Genomic DNA, 17,771 nt, shown 5'->3' with positions numbered 1-17,771 from the left:
CAACCCCTTCAGTACTTTCAGTACTTTGATTAAGATCTGGTATTAGAGCAGAATTGTATTTCAATAAAGAATTCAGAAATACCTTACTCTGCCATGGATTTGTTTTTTTATTTCAAATAACCTCTATGAATAATATTACCTTTTAAAAGGAACAAAATTAAACACAAAATAACGACAATCATTTAAATAGATTAATATTTGCTTAATCATTTACCAATAAGAGAGAACTTCATCTGCTTTCTAACGACATTGAGATAATTTCATAAACCTTTAATAGGACTTAATAGGACATTTTGTTTACGGTGTTGAGTGAGATCAAAGTATTTGTTAATTTATTTAATAATTTTAAAGTTTTCTAGTAGGCAATGAATTAATATTGATTTAGCTCTCATACACTAGTAATACAATTTAGAATATGTTTGAATTGTTACAGTGTAAACATATTTATTTTTAGGTTAGGAAAAGCATTGTTATTACTTAAGCTACTTAAGATTTTCCGCTTTTCAGCAAGGGTGCTTAACTCTTTGTATTCTGTAAGTATATAGGTATATGTTCTTTAAATTATATTTAGTTTGTTTTCTTTATATCTTACATTTAACGTTCTGTAACATCCAAGGTCATATCAAGATGTTGCATGTTTTGTGTTTTGGAGGAAATCGACAATATCTGGTCAACTGCCAATGTATGGCAACTGTCCAAAGTGGGTTTCTAACCTGTGATTCCGAATTAATGAACTCTTGTTGGATTTCGGCATACTCCAGCTGATTTGTTCTTTGTATTGTATTCAGAATGTTTCCAATGTGATATATTATTTTCTCGTGCTATAAATGAAAAGGAACGTACGGTCTCGATGTCATAATATCATGGCATCATCAAATATTATCTACGGTTATACCAGGTGACGTCATCATCATTTTGTATTTGTGTTATTGCGTGGACCCCGCCATAAATATTAGTAGTGTCAAGATTACTGATGCATTAGGAAACATATTGCTTTCGTCTGTGAATTCCTTGTGAATAACTTATTAAGGTCTTTTTTGTCAGTATAAGGTGTCTTTCTTATCATCTCGTCAGTTTAATAACAGAAGTGTTCCAGGTGACCTATTCTAATTACATTTCGAGAGACGTCGTGGATCATGCTGCGTAATTTGTCCGTCGGACAGTCTTATCTTACATATTTGACGTCTTGTAAATCACTGCAAACCTAAAGCTCTAAAATATGAGCTTATTCCTCAACCAAGGTCAGCGATATTAAAAAGAATCTACTATTGGCCAAGTAGCTTACATAGGGTATCGCTTAAGGCATCGGTAAAATGAATCATTCTGACAGTGTAAAGATTGCCGACAAAAACGCTGGTATCCATATTCGATCACCTTCTTGGGTTTGAGATTCTTCTTATTTAGTATTGCACCACTGTCGCAAGAGAACTAAAATACCAGATAGCCAGCTAGTTACACGGGGTCAAAATTTTGGCAATTTGAGGTCAAAATGAGAAAATGATATTGGCGATTTGAAATTTTCGTGACTGACATTCAGGGCAGTATAAATGGCCCATTTCTCAATATTACACGGATCAACATTTTCATGATTACGAAATGGTCCGCGCTATCACAAAAACATCATACCCGCGAAAGTAACCAGATATACGACTGTATAAATCAGAATAACGTGACAAAAACACCAAGTAAAAATGCAACATACTATAATTACAAATACAAGATAACATTAACAAAATACATGATTTTGGAGATTTCAATTCCGTAGTTATTCTGACATTACATATCAATCCCTAAGAGCACTCATGATGCGGTGAACGAGTGACCTCCTGTCATTCTTTGGTGCCTTAGAGGGTCGTGGGCCTTTTGATCCTCCTGTCGGTTTTGGTCCTCCAGTAGGCTTTGGTCCTTTCTTTCCTCCAAACTTCCTATCTTCATCATCTATGTCAAACCATGTTGGCTTGGGTCCTCCAGTTGGTTTGGGTCCGTTTGTACGCATTGGTCCTCCAGTAGGTTTGGGTCCTTTCTTTCCTCCAAACTTCCTATCTTCATCATCTATGTCAAACCATGTTGGCTTGGGTCCTCCAGTTGGCTTTGGTCCCTTGGTACGCATTGGTCCTCCAGTAGGTTTGGGTCCTTTCTTTCCTCCAAACTTTCTATCTTCATCATCTATGTCAAACCATGTTGGCTTGGGTCCTCCAGTTGGCTTTGGCCCCTTGGTACGCATTGGTCCTCCAGTAGGCTTGGGTCCTTTCTTTCCTCCAAACTTTCTATCTTCATCATCTATGTCAAACCATGTTGGCTTGGGTCCTCCAGTTGGCTTTGGCCCCTTGGTACGCATTGGTCCTCCAGTAGGCTTGGGTCCTTTCTTTCCTCCAAACTTTCTATCTTCATCATCTATGTCAAACCATGTTGGCTTGGGTCCTCCAGTTGGCTTTGGCCCCTTGGTACGCATTGGTCCTCCAGTAGGCTTGGGTCCTTTCTTTCCTCCAAACTTTCTATCTTCATCATCTATGTCAAACCATGTTGGCTTGGGTCCTCCAGTTGGCTTTGGCCCCTTGGTACGCATTGGTCCTCCAGTAGGCTTGGGTCCTTTCTTTCCTCCAAACTTTCTATCTTCATCATCTATGTCAAACCATGTTGGCTTGGGTCCTCCAGTTGGCTTTGGCCCCTTGGTACGCATTGGTCCTCCAGTAGGCTTGGGTCCTTTCTTTCCCCCAAACTTTCTATCTTCATCATCTATGTCAAACCAAGTTGGTTTTGGTCCTCCTGTTGGCTTGGGTCCCTTTGTACGCATTGGTCCTCCAGTAGGCTTGGGTCCCTTCTTTCCTCCAAACTTTCTATCTTCGTCATCTACGTCAAACCAAGTTGGCTCGGGTCCCTTGGTACGCATTGGTCCTCCAGTTGGTTTTGGTCCTTTCTTGTCCCCAAACTTTCTTTTCGATGGAGCTACAATATTTGAAGTTTAAAACTGTTTAATGTTTTTATCTTTAACATATCTTGAATATGAATACAAATATATAAATAATATAGCTTTTTAAGTCGTTTATGATTTTTAAAAGCTTTCTTAAGTTCGAATGGTATAATGGAATGCTTAATGACCAGCAAACATTAGCTTAAACGTAAAGAGGAGTCTCGAAAGTGAGACTTAGAATACAACAAAACTGTCTTTGCTGCAAACTCATATGGCAAGTTGTATCATGACAGTTACATGTTATTCACGATATCGACCATGGCAAAACGTTTACGTCACAAGCTTACCATTTTGCATGGCACGTTTTACAAATCCTTCGGACCATTTTGCCAAATGTCCCATCTCAATTGCTGCCTGTTCCAATTTCTTTAATCTGTCTGCCAGACCGGCGACGTTCAAGCTAGCGTCTGGTGAAAAAAAGATAAAAATCGTGAAATAATTAGAATGAATAATTTTCAATACTAATACAATTATGTATTATTGTTTTCACAAGAATTCGAATAAGATATTTTACGATGATTATTTGTTTTTATACTGGAAATAATGTTGTATGTATTTACCATCAACATCTTCAAGATCAACCAGCTCCTTCATAACCTCGAGTCCAGACGCTCCACAGACTAGAACCTGGCGGAAGAACTCGTTCAAGAAATCCTTAGGGTTGGTAAATACACCAAAATCGGTTTTCTTTACGGCTTCAAACAGAAAAATTAATCAATATTTAAATTTAGCTATTTCGTGATAGAGAAGTTTTTTTTCAAAGCAGTTGTGATGGAATTCATATATTTTATTTTTTTCTCAATTCATACTCACTTTCTTCGCATTCCTTCAGGAAAAGTGATGGTTTCTTGTCATCCAAAGCTAAAAAAAAACAATAAAACATATTTACTGTAACGAACATAAGGAACAACGACACAAAAATAATGTAACAGCGACAATGCCGTGGTCAACGCTCCACGGGGCATAATGTTCGGCGATTCTACTAACAAGCAAACGTTTAAGACTATTAATGGAATTTTATATAATTTCTTTCTTTTCATAATTTAACAAAAAAGCCAATAAAGATTTAATCATAGAAAGTGATATATTTTTATTTAGATTATAATCGGTAATTATAATTAAAAAAATGACATTAATGTACCTGGAAGTTTATCCATGAATTCCTTTTCCTTCTTTTCATCCCTATCCAAAGCTTTTTCAAGGGCTTGGAACTCAGCGGTTGGCTTCAGATCATCACCAATAACTCCTTAATGAAAAAGGCACTGAATGGTCAGAAATAAAGTTTGTATTTCTCTGGTTTAAAGATACTCAACGGCCGGCAGAGCATAAATGACATTCATCATTAAAACAATAATTGGTGTTTAACCATGTATATATATGGCTAATTAACACAAAAAATAATTCAAAGTAATTTATTTTGCCTTTGGTGTATGCACAATCAGTACTTCATTCCATAGAGGATATAGTGCCACGGTTTTTTTCGGGTTGCAATTAATTATTTTGTAATATTTTTAACTTGAAGCTCAAACTTTTCATTGGTGGTAATGGTGTAAATTAAGTAACTTGTGTAGCTGAAGAAAAGAACTAAATCGTCTGCTCCCGTTTTTAATTGTGAAAAAATACCAATTGTCAGCGGTGGAGAACCTTTAAAGACATTATTTAATATATTGGTTGTCTGATAAAATTGTGGCATACATTGTAAACTTGAAGACAGTTATTATAAGCTGCATTAAAGGTGTTTTATAAAATATAAATAAACTACTTTAACCGATTGAGATATCGCGATTCAGCTCAATCAAGGGAAGATTGGGCGAGATTACACAAACATATGTTATGATATTGTAATTACCGTCAAGTTCAGCCATTTGTTCAATTATTTGAATGGCGTCTTCCAAAGCGTCTTCTATTTCTGCTGCGCCTTCACGGATCTCTACTGGGCTGGCGTTTTCAAGCACTGGGAACAGTGAAAATGTTCAATTTGTTCGTATACTCAATACTAAGTGTTTCAGTTACATTATGTACGTGTGGTAGTAAATATGACTAAGCACTGCATTTGTTAAAGCACACACTATCACCTTGCTCCATAAACTGTTTTAACAGATTTTTGTTTTAATCTAATTAATATAAGAATTCCATATGTACATTAATTGATATAATTGATTCATTTGAAATTTAGGAAATCATTATTTTTCAATAACATTTAAAGAGATCAATGACGGATTCACAGACAAATGTCAATTTACTGTTAACTGTGCAAATTTATAATTATGTAACATACTAACTTTGTAAGAACTCTTCCTTTGACTACAAACAGAGGAAACACAAATCATCGATATACCATGCAATATAAACATAAACCGTTGTACGATATTATATGATATAAACGTAAAAATATTCAGAACGGGATGCGTACCCTTGATCTTCAAAAGTTTTATTTTTTTTATTCTATTATTCTTTTTTTAATTTTGTTCAGACTCTATTAGTTACAATATATTTGAAAATACCTATGTCAATTTTACATTCTAATTTTATTTTACAACTTACCGAAGGTGAACGCTTATCGAAATTGAAGTCCAAATCTGTTAAAATAAGAATGTTTTATTAGATGGAGAAATTATCTGTTGTATTTAATGTGAATTAATTTCAGTATACATGTATAAATATTAACTAACCGTCGTATCTTCTGATATTCATTTTACTTACTATGAAATACATCTATAAATAAAACAGTCATTGTGTCATTGTGTCACACAGAAGTATACCATGTATTTGATTATATAGATTACATTAATAGGAAAATAATGTATGTCTTGTTCTTTAATACGATTATTTAAACAATTATTTTACTTTAAACTAGAAATATACATCAATAGAAGAAAACATACTTCCGTTCTCAGCCTTTGCAACGAATTCAAGAACGAATTTAGCCAGATGTCCCATTTCAATTGCAACGGCTTCGAGGATATCCAGACGAGTAGCCAGAGCACCTCCAAGCGACAGATCGGCATCTGCAATACACAAATCGATTAGTGATAAACTCATCTTCATATTTAGCAAATAGAACATGCATTGTATAAATATGGTGCTATATCATGTGCGAGTCCAATTATGATTTTTTCTTGCAATGATTTGGGAATTAAACGCAATATTTTTAAAGTCTTTTTGAGTAAATAATATTCCATATATATACATATATATATACTTAAACTTTTAAAAGACGTTGTGCATGAGTAGATATTAAGAAAAAATATATATATTCCTTTTTGCTAACGTTTTCAGGCCTTTCAGGCCATCTTCAGGCGATTGTTTATTTACTTATTTAAAGATGACGTCATCTTGTATCTAAGCTAAAGTAAATAAACAATCGACTGAAGATGGCCTGAAAGGCCTGAAAACGTTAGCGAAAAGGAATGCCGTGTTGATATATTTCTTTCTTAATATATATATATATATACATTTTGTAAGTCAAATATTGAAATATTAATTTTAAAAAACGGACATCATCTGCAAATACGCCAAGCTATATATCGTATTATTATTAAAATTATTCATGGAAATTAAGATAATAATGTTCTTGTACTGACCATCTACACTGGACAAATCAAGATTTCTTGAAACGATTTTCAGTCCGGATCCAGCGCAGATGAAGACCTGGCGGGTAAATGCATTCAGGCGATCCTTGTCACTGGCCATGGCACCGAAGTCTGTTTTCTTGCCAACTAAACACATCAATTAACATCTGCTATTTAAGATATGACATAATTTATATGAAAAACATTAATAAAACCATATTTATCTCAATAAATTACATTATGCTGACATACAAAGCACTATATACTATAAACAAATTATGCACGCATTTATGTTATGTAAATCGTATTTGTCAATGAAATAATACTGAGCTCTTACTTGCAAATATGATAAATGCACTAGTGAAATGTCTTTAAATGCTTTTAAATATGAAATTAATTGCATTAATTTTCTTAAAGATAACTTCACTTTGAACTTTATCAAACGATTGTTACGTAATGGTAATAATACACGAATATTGCAACCACTGAACTGTTAACATGGAAGTTGTTGTTTACGTTAAGGACGTTTTTTTAACAAGCATTTGACGCCCACATGAACAATGTTGCAAAACGTAAACATGTGTATTTATCGAGAAAATTACAATATTAAACAATATCTACGTTAACGATTTTTCGTATGCTTCAATATTGATTTGATCCTTACCTTCGATACAATCATCCAAGAAATGCATTTTTTCTGCCTCTGGAAGTGCTGGAAACAAAATGATAATTTTTTTATTCATTTTTTTTTTATTTTTTTATCAATTCGATTAAAGAAAAAATGATTTACAACGGATAAAAAGATTTACAATAGCAAAATTTCGGACAATGGAAATCAGAAGAGCTAGAATTTGATATGTATTTCAATATCGAAAAATGTTTGTAATAATATTACCATCATTTGATTCTGAAACCCTCGTTTATACCCCTTCATTACCTTTGGCAGCAATATAGCTAAGAAGTACAGTAACACTAGTGCTTCTATTTCTTATACTGCAATAATGAGTAATAATTTTAATAAGCGGACTTTTCGTCCGATGATTCAATTCCGTTAAAAGTATGTCTTTGGCAGCAGTTTACTTTTATGAAGAATGTTAAAATTTGGCAATACTTTTGAAATAAATTGGGCATCAGGCATTTCCAGTATAAGATATTTTATTTTCGAGCATTTCCAAGAATACAAAGCGAATATTAACAAAATGAAATTCAAACCAATCGAAGGTCTGCGGTATCATTCCGTCATTCCTAATATAATAAAATTGTATAACGATAAAGCTTGATATGAGAAACAAAAAAAAACCTTATTTCTTTTCTGCATTTTTTGGTATTGATAATTCAAACAACTCACGTGGGAGATTAGCTAACAGAGGGCTGACGTCATTCTTCAGGAACTCAACAGCCTCAGCCACAGCAGGGATGGGTTCCAAGTCGTCATTGAACAGATCTAAAACAGACAATGTTTTAGTTAGTTCCAGTTAGACTGAAAACGCTGTCGACACATTCCATACTTGATTTCATGCTATTGAATGTTGTTTAATCAACATCGTCTCAAATAAATCAAATGTTGCCTCATTTCCTAAACTGTTAAAAACAAATACTAAATCATTACTTGTAACGAAGTATTCGCTTAATTTCGGAATATAAGTTGCCTGTTTCATTGTTTTACGTTACATCTGTATGAGTGTAACTTACACTTGTGCGATAAATGAATTAATCTCAAAAACCAATGCAACAGCAATCAAAACATGACCATGATATCTCGAAACAAAATTTTGTTTCTAGAAATCGAGGCCTTATTTCCTTCATTTTCCACCAAAATTATTCAATGTAGACGTGTTTACAAAAAGAAAAAATGCTTTACTCGTTCGTGAAATGCATTTAATATATAAATGGTTCCCCGATATGTTAAAATGTATACGTACCTCCTGCTTGCAATACTTTCTTGCCTTCTTCGAGGACTCCATCAATAAAGCCTTTTGCCTCTCCAAGAGCTTTCCTGATTTCACCAGGGCTTTTATCTTTCAGGTCTGAATATTGAGAATATAGGTTTTTTATAACAAAGTTGCGGTAGTCCAACAATTCTTATGACATTTGCTTTTAATTTTTTTTTTAAATTTTTTTTTTCAGATCTTGTTAACGGTTTTTTTCAATTCTTTTCTTTATTTTTCTTAATTTGACATGATCAATTGATTAAGTAATAAAAATGTCAATAGAAACAATAATTGATTATTTATAACTTACAGTCTTCTACGTCTTGTCTATCCTATTAAAAAGAAAACAAATTTATTTAGAATACAAACATACATTTTAAAATTATCATGGAGATTCTTGTGTTTGTGACAAAACTCAATTTATGTCACACACATTTTACTTTGTAAATGAAAATATTCTGACAATCCTGATAATACATACATAAAATTATTCACCAAATCTATCAATATATTTAAAGATGCTCCACCGCCGACAGAGCATAAATGATATTCATTATTTGAACAATAATTGGTGTTTAATCGTGTATATATATGTCTAATTGACACAAAAAATGATATAGAAATAATCTGTTTTGCTTTTGGTGTATGCGCAATCAGTTCTTCATTCCATATAGGATATAGTGCCATGGAATGTTTTCGGGATGCAATTAATTATTTTTCCTATTTTTAACTTGAAGTAAAATTAGAGGCTCAAACTTTTCAATGGTGGTAATAGTGTAAAGGAAGTAACTTTTGTAACTGAGGAAAAATACTAAATCGTCTGCTTTGTTTTTGGTAGGGAAAAAATACCATTTGTCGGCGGTGGAGCATCTTTAAGTGAATATAGTTATATCTTTATACTCATATTATGTGATGAATAAGTTCACGATATCAGGACGTTATTAGGTAGATATGCTATGTTCAAAGTACATGAAAAGATATAATTTATAGACTGATAATGGTAATAATAAAACATTATAGAATAGATATTCACACTTCCAGAAGATAATTCAATATATCTATTCATTTTAAAAAAAATATTAAAAAGTCAATTTTGATGGAAGTCAAGCGTTCAACAAACGGTTTCGAAATAAGATAATGCATTTAATTAATAATAAATGGCTTTCTTAAACTATACTAGAAGATATAAACATGCACATAAGCGAACATTTTATATTGTCTATCTTATATTTATTTCTTTTAATTATTTTCAATATTATGATATTTTATCGAAATGATACTGCATCGTGCCACATTATTATGAGTCAGTTTATATGGTTCGAAATGATCTAGGTCATTAATCAATTAACATACTAAATACTAAAATAGTATTATTTTATTAATAAGAATTGAATCTTTATTTAATTTTTATCGTGATTTTATACTTGACGTAGTATAATTAGCTATGTTTTGATTGATTGTTTATTTTCTACCCAGTAATTGTACCGTGACATGCTTTTTAAGGTCCATATCGTTATAGTAAGTACAATACAAAAAATGGCTAAACAAACAAGAATTGAATGCTGTAGACGTGGGAAGTTTTACGAGGTGAAAATTTACGCTAATTGCGAGAAGGCTACTTAATCGCGAAAATCTCCCCCGCGCGTAGTATTTTGTAAATGAATTAACTTTGTTATTAAAATGTCTAAAAGTGTATATGTGCGGGAAAATAACAACACCGCGAAAGCTGCATGCATACAAATCGCGAAATTAAGCATTCGCGAAAAAGTCCACGTTTACAGTACTAACATACATAGTAAATGAAATTCAGAAGTCACCATGAAATGTGTCTACATAATTATATAACATTTAGTTTCTGTATTATTTAATTCAGTATTACTTAAATTTTGAATCTGTTCTGTTTTCTCTCTTCTATGTTTTACATGTTAAAAAAAATAAAAAAAAATACTCACCAATCTTTTGTTAAATGACTTGGCATTGCAAAGGCAGATCACTGCCAGCACTGCGACAAAAATCTTCATCTTGGTTTGATCAAATCCCCAGTCTGATACCCAGGGTCTCATAGTGGTCAGTTTTATATGATAAATTTCGTGAGGAGGGATTTAACGACATTTGTAAAGTTATCTTAGCGGATTTAAGTATTTAGGTATATTTTGTCACGATCAAATAGTCTTTTGTAGTCCAGAGGACTGATTAACAAAAACACATTTTTAACTTAGTGGACCGATACAGAATGATACGATGGTCTTTATCACTATGTATATATTGGTTTAGGTCTTTGTATAACACATACGTATTTGTCAATTTACATAGGTTATATCGTCTTCTAGAAGCAATTAGATTAATATTTGTCAAGCATAAAGATTATAATTAATCTTTGAATGGTGCCGAAGATAGAATATTAAGTCCATAGCTGGGTAAAGATTATTGATGCTAGCTAAGCATTTCGTTGTTACACGATTGTATTGTTCGGACTTTAAGCATGACGCCTGTTTATAGAAGGTGTTTAACTCTTTGTGTTCTGTTGCTATGTATAGGAAACGTTTTCTTGAATGATGTCCTTGATTGACTGGACTATTCATTTCTATTTTATTTGACTCATTATCAGGTATGTTTATTAACGAACATACCATATTTTATAAGTTGTACACGGAGTGCCACAGACGCACTTGCAAGTATCTGGCAACTGCAAAAGGAAAAAAGGACACTCGGTAAAAAGGATAAATGTCGAAAAACATTGGGTTGTCTGTTTTCTAAAAATCCAAAGAAAATGTTACGAGTATCATGTTTTATTTTACCGAACAAATGGCATTTTGTGCGTGCTATGTCTGTAGTTTTGTAATCAATTCTATCAATGCTGTGACACCAAGGAGACACACGCACTGTGACGTCAGGTTTTATCAATAGTTCCATGTATTGATGCTGTGTCGATATCATGATTAAATGAAATAGAGAAAACATTTCTCTCTTTTAAGAGAAAATTGTACATGATTGTGAGCGTTTAACATACTGTTTATATATTTTCGTTTACATCAGAGGCAATTATTTAAGGATATATGAGATTTACGATAAGGGAAAAAGCCTGGGTTTCCATAGAAAAATTCAGACTTTGTTCATTACTTGACAACTGGACCACATTTGTTTAATCACAACACAGGTGTAAAAGAATTATGATGAGGCAAAAAAAATGTTTGTTTAGGGGTACCCGATCGAACCTAATATTTTACCCCGACCCTATTTGTTTCCACTTTAAGCAAGTAAAAGAAAGTGTGTAGTATTTTATTGTCATAAAGGGCAATGTTTAAAATGCAGAGTTCACTTCTTTTGAGTAGAATATAGGTAAAATGTTTTATCTAACTTGTAGATACAGCATTCCGTTTTTAATTTAAAATAAAAACTTTAAAATAAAAGTTTCAAGTCATTGATATTAAGGTTTGGGTGGTTTATTTGGGATGTGTAGGCAACAATCTGTTTGGATTACATCGAGAAGTTGCAAAATCGTTATTAATATTCAAAGATAAATATCACGCAGCGTAATGGACAATATATATTTCACAAAAACATAAAATTAATTGTGTATTTTATACACTGCAATAATAGTTTTATACTGGACATATATGAAAATACAATTGGTGCAGCATTTCTGGGGTGAAATGCGCTAACAAAATATAGCCTCTAAATTGTATATGTGTTAAGTACAACGAATCACAGTTGAAACATTTATTATTTTAATCAATTCTATTGAATGAATCCTAAAGTTTTGGGTGACGGGCAAGGCCTGTTTAAGCCCTTTTCTAGCCAAAACTTGACTTCATATAGAAATATATGCAAAGAGCTATCGTTAGCATAGAAGTTAAGGGGATAGTTTACATCGTTATTGTAATCATGTTATATAGAATCATTGACGTATTTATACATATAGAGATTTTAATACATGTAATTCATTTTTTAAATGTAATGTGTCTTAACATAAATGTGTAAGGGAAATAACTCCTTTATATAGACTTTGCCACTGACACTTTTATTTAGTTTCCACAGTTGCTGTGGTGTGTAGAATCCAGCAATTATACCTGTGTTTCAGATTTATGAATGTCCATAGTACAATTATTTGTAACCCAGACGACGAACATTATGAATAAAAGTAATGTAATTCATAATATCTCCTTGGCAAATTTCAAATGTTGAATGCTTGTTACCATTATGACCAGCGTGCGCAAATCTAAATTTAAAGATCATAATTACAAATCTATAGTTTTAATGTTTAGATATTATCACATGTGCTAATTATTTAGATAAACTACAAATCTATAGTTTTAATGTTTAGATCATGATTATCACATGTTACTAAATATTTAGATAAATTACAAATCTATAGTTTTAATATTTAGATATTATCACATGTGCTAATTAATTTAGATAAATATTGGGAGAGTCAAAAATAATGAAAAATAAAAACAAAGACGTCACATACGATAAGACGTTTAGTACTTTAAGAAATCAGATTTTTTTCAAATATGTATTATATTAACATTTTCTGGGTACTTCATAGAACCATGAGGTACAAGTAAGTGAATTATGGCCAAGAGTACAAGGAATCAGTACGCCCACTTACAATTTTAAAAAAAATATGAGAAGAAGTCAATAAAGAAGTCATAATTCAAATTACTAGAATTGCTTCAAATTTGGTAGGGCAAGTACATATATGTATATTTATTTTTCTAAGATCATAATTTTGAAAGGGATTCTGAACACATGTAACTAATGCTTTTACAAGGTAGACATAGGTATCGATGTTTGTCCGTAACTATGGGGGTTAATAACTTTATTGTGAGCAGATATTTTGTAAATGTTTGATTTAAACATATTTTATTGCGTAATTTTAGATACAATGGGATTGGGCACAAGTTTTGCAACTTATAAGAAGCCCTCTCCCAACAGAATTATAATTACTTATATGACAATGAACACAAAATGGCAAACATAATTCACATGAGTTTAGAGAAGAGAGAGAGAGAGAGTTTAGAGAAAGAGAGAGAGAGGGGGGAGGAGAGGAAGAGAGTGAGAAAGGGGATAGTATTTGTTTATTTTAGCATTTGTATATAATTTCTTAATTAATCGTTGTTCTTGTCTCGCTGCTTTACTTAGAGTTCATCACATCCCGTGCCTTGGTATATTTCTCCTGTCAATCTGATGCTTTCTTAATAACGTTTCTCTTTTGTCGTCAGCATCGGATGTAAAGAATCATTTTTTTAAATAGTTCATATAAAACAAAGGATGTTAAACCAAGTATTACAGTCAGTTATATACTATTGAATGCTCTGACATATTGTTATGTTATCTTCAAGAGATAAATCTAGACTTCCATGTAGTAGTAGCTGCAGGTCTAAAGGAATGAAGTTGTTTAATGTTCAAAATAATTGTATTCTCTGGTGAGCGTAATTATTACTTGTAAAACAGAAGTGATGGGCATCTTCAATGGTCAATGGGGTGCCCACATTGGCATTGCTGGCATTCTATTAAATTAGAGCGGAATAGATCATTTTTTATAGTACTGCATCTATTTCTTAATCTGGCATGCAATATATTTGATTTTCTATTTTCAATTGAATAATAAATACAATGTAGACACTTTCATGAGATTATATAGAGGTAGTTGAGTGTAATTTTGTTATTTATTTAAATGTAAAATAGTTGTAGTTTTCTACGGGAAAGACGGGAAGTAAGTGGTTCTAAACCGCTTTCCAAAAACAGTGATTTTCTGCTAACATAAGACAGTAAACCAGTAATTATTCTAGCAGATTCAAGCTGAAGTTTTTCTGGTTTTTTTTTCTATGTCACTAAGAGAGCACCAATCCCAAACCTCACAACAGTAACAGTATTGAAACAATGGCCGAATAAATGACCTGTACATTGTTATTAAGGTTTTTTTTTATTAAGAGTACATTTAAGTGCTCGAAGAATATTTACCTGTTTGATTCCTCTTTACATATATTATCAATGTATTCCATTTACAGTTTGCCTCCAAAGTTACTCCTAAGTGCTTATGGTTAGCTACAAAATCTACACTTACATTATTGAATTTAATATCGATAAGCCGATAGTATTCCGCATTTGAAATAAGTAAAGCTTCCGTCTTTTGGGGTTAAAAGTTACCAACTATTTATTTGCCCAATTTTTAATTTTCATAAGGCCGTCGTTAATTTTAGTTTCTATTTCCAAAATTGACGGACCAGAGCATAGTAAGGAAGTATCATCAGCAAATAATTTAGGCACACTTTCAAGGTTGTCAGAAATATCATTAATATACAATATAAAAAGACCTAATACTTAGCCTTGGGGGACACCAAAATTTGTAGATTTGACGGAAGATTAACAATTTCCGACAAAAACTTGCTGTTTCCGATTACTGACATAGCTTTTTAATAAACTTGATAATATTCCAACAGACCATAGTTTGCTAGTTTAATATTCAGTCCTTTGTGTCACACACGATCGAATGCTTACGAAATATCACAGAAAACTAAGCATGTTGAGTGCATATTTTCAATATTTTCGAAATAACACAGAAAACTATATTCAATATTTAGTTTTTCAATATTGTACGATAGGGAATGGTATATTTGAATAAGTTGGTGAGTGAGTTGATGGATGTCCAGGTTGAAAACCTGGCCGATATTTATGTATGAGTGAATTATCAAGGAGGTAATTGTTTAGAAATTTGACTACCAATCTTTCTAAAACTTTTCCTATTATACTTAAAAGAAATATAGGTCCATAGTTAGTAGAATTATGCTTATCTTCCTTTTTAAAGGATGGCATGACTAAAGCTAATTTCCACTGTTTTGGGAAGATACCAGTATCCAAGGAAGATCTGAATATTAGAAATAAGGTTTATGCAATAGAAGATGCTTTGGTTTTTTATCGAAGTATGGCTGATTCCGTCGTGTCCTACTGCTTTATAGATAGGTAAGGATTTAAAAATGTTCATAATGTCAGTCGGTTATATTAGCGTCAGTCCTAATCTCTACCCCTGGAACGTCAATTATTTTTAAACGTCTCATAATTTGCATGATTATAACATCTTTTTATTCATTTATATGTTCTGGTAATAGCTGTTCCTACGTTAATTTTTACAGTCGTCGGCTCGTGATCAGAAATTTCTTCGCCAATATAAATTACATCAGAAAAATTAAAGAAACACGTGTCAGACAGTAAAATTGGGTCAAGTGATATGGAGGACGTGTGCACTACACGTGTCGGTTTATCAATGACATTGGTGAGGTGAAATGTATGGATAATATCGTAGATTTTATGAGAATTTCCATTAGTCAGATGTCAACGTTTAAATTGCCAACTTATTATGATGTGTGGAGTTTCTTGGAAGTGTCTACAGAAAGTTGTAATTGGTCCCAAAGACTTTTTGAAGCGAAGCGTGTGGAGGTCTATACAAAGTACACAGGAGACATTTCTTTCTTGGATACTGGATCTCTGTCCATATCACTTCGCCCACTCGAAATTCAAGGGACTTGATGTACATTTTATTCACCGCTAACCCCCTCCCGGACTTCCCCTTTCCTTACAGTATAATTCATAACCACCCAGGAGGAAATGAGTATCAGCTACAGAATTATCAAGGTAAATCTCTGTGACACAGATAACATCAGACGCTGGGATAGTTTATTCCTTAAACTACGGATATTCAAATGAAAGATAGAAATAGTAAAAGTAATTTTGATCTAAAGTACCTGAGTTTGGATGTGCATCATTGCATGAGAGTAGGAGGAGATTTAATTCAGTAGGAAACTAGAATTATTGGTCAGACATTTCATTAACACATAAATAAATGCTACAAGCGTTTTTTTAAATATGTAAGTTGCTTTAGATATGCAGCCAAATATATATGATACCAATTAAGTATATTTTTTGATACAAGAAATTATTTAAGTACACAATTTGGATATCTGACACTGGATGCAGTTAAGATTCAGACACAAAAATTGGAATTAGGTATCAAATTAAGACACCAGACAATCTGTTTTGCAATTGTGATACCAAACCACACATTAATTGGGTATATTTATATTTTTACCGCGGCGACTTTCATTACTCTAATGATAATCGTGATCTGCATTATGAGCCAATAAATGCAGTCTAGACTTGGTGTAGTAATATCTACATAAATGGATGTAAGTCTTGTTTACTAATACGATGTTAGTCCGCGCGGGAAAATTGACATTGTAGTTGAATGAATCAGTTTGGTTATGAAACTTATAAAAACACCTTTAAAATGTCTGGATAATTGAAAGTTAACCGAATAGCTATTAAAAAACATTGAAGTTTTGTTATCTTTTCATTTTTTTATACTGACTATTTTTATCACATTGAACTTGGCTGTTGAGGTGAAATGGCTGAAGTGGAACATTCAAATGTTCACTTGCATTTAAATTATTATTTACTTTGAACTAGAAAATAAAATGTAATGCAATTATGGTACCAGGCATAAATTAGGTATGTTACTATGATACCACACATTTATTAGCTATGTAGTTGTGATACACAGACTAATTAGGTATAAGATTATGATACCAGTCACTAATTTGGTATGTGATTTTATACCAGACACTGATTAGGTATGTAAATATAATAGCAGACGCCCAAAGGTATGCAATTATGATACCAGTTGCTAATTAGGGATGTAATTATAATACTATTTGCTAATTATATGTAAATGCTTTAAATGATTTGTGATAATAGTATCCTATTAGCAAGATGACGATCGCTTACTGTGATGTGGAAGACAATTGATTTACTTTCTCGTCAGGTAAAGGTAATTAAAATTTCATTGACATGCATCCCATAGTTTGAGACCCTACATTTTGACTTTCGACGATCGACCATGACTAAACCTCAGGTTAAGTCGAATACCCTGTATTCCTCGAACTATTGATCTGGTTCCCTGCTATTCGAGTTATAGGGGTTTACTGTATATTTATTTTTCTAGGATCATAATTTTAAAGGGATCGTTCTGGTTTCCTATTATGCTATCGGTATTCTTTGAATGTAGGTAATGATTTGATAATAATATCGGTTGTATATACAACTATATTGTTGCCCTATATGCTGAATAATACATTAGAAAATAAAGTACTTCAATTGAATTGAGGTATTAATCAGTTGATTTTATACCTTGTCAAATTCCTTTTCTAAGGCAAGTATTTATGTTATGTAGGTCATTTGAAAATTATTTTTTGCTGCTTGAATTGGATTATTAACTATAATTACGTAAAATGATGTGCC

The 17,771-nt window shown here is 32.4% G+C and overlaps 1 protein-coding gene across 1 annotated transcript; it reads right to left on the bottom strand.

The window, feature by feature from the left end:
* Positions 1-1,686: 1,686 nt before the first annotated feature.
* LOC138336096 (uncharacterized) lies at positions 1,687-10,552 on the bottom strand. The gene is made up of 15 exons (XM_069285394.1): positions 10,427-10,552; positions 8,785-8,806; positions 8,466-8,570; positions 7,892-7,987; positions 7,208-7,255; positions 6,556-6,690; positions 5,857-5,979; positions 5,516-5,550; positions 5,254-5,275; positions 4,821-4,925; positions 4,113-4,217; positions 3,785-3,832; positions 3,532-3,666; positions 3,259-3,378; positions 1,687-2,946 (listed from the first exon to the last, which is right to left on the bottom strand). The coding sequence occupies exons 1-15, from the start codon at positions 10,535-10,537 to the stop codon at positions 1,784-1,786; spliced, it is 2,373 nt and encodes a 790-aa protein (XP_069141495.1). The 5' UTR covers positions 10,538-10,552; the 3' UTR covers positions 1,687-1,783.
* Between the last annotated feature and the right edge of the window lie 7,219 nt (positions 10,553-17,771).

The sequence above is a fragment of the Argopecten irradians genome, chromosome 12 (assembly GCF_041381155.1).
Source record: "Argopecten irradians isolate NY chromosome 12, Ai_NY, whole genome shotgun sequence".
Taxonomy (NCBI): domain Eukaryota; kingdom Metazoa; phylum Mollusca; class Bivalvia; order Pectinida; family Pectinidae; genus Argopecten; species Argopecten irradians.
The sequence above is the reverse complement of the archived record's forward strand: the minus strand, read 5'-3'. Positions and strand labels throughout refer to the sequence as shown.

Bases quoted from the DNA above. Each gene is read 5' to 3' on its own strand.
- LOC138336096 (XM_069285394.1), bottom strand. From the start codon at position 10,537: ATGAGACCCTGGGTATCAGACTGGGGATTTGATCAAACCAAGATGAAG. The intron at 7,988-8,465 runs GTACGTATACAT...TGTCTGTTTTAG, and splicing joins GAAAGTATTGCAAGCAGGAG to ATCTGTTCAATGACGACTTG. The intron at 3,833-4,112 runs GTACATTAATGT...GTTTTTTTTTAG, and splicing joins ATTCATGGATAAACTTCCAG to CTTTGGATGACAAGAAACCA.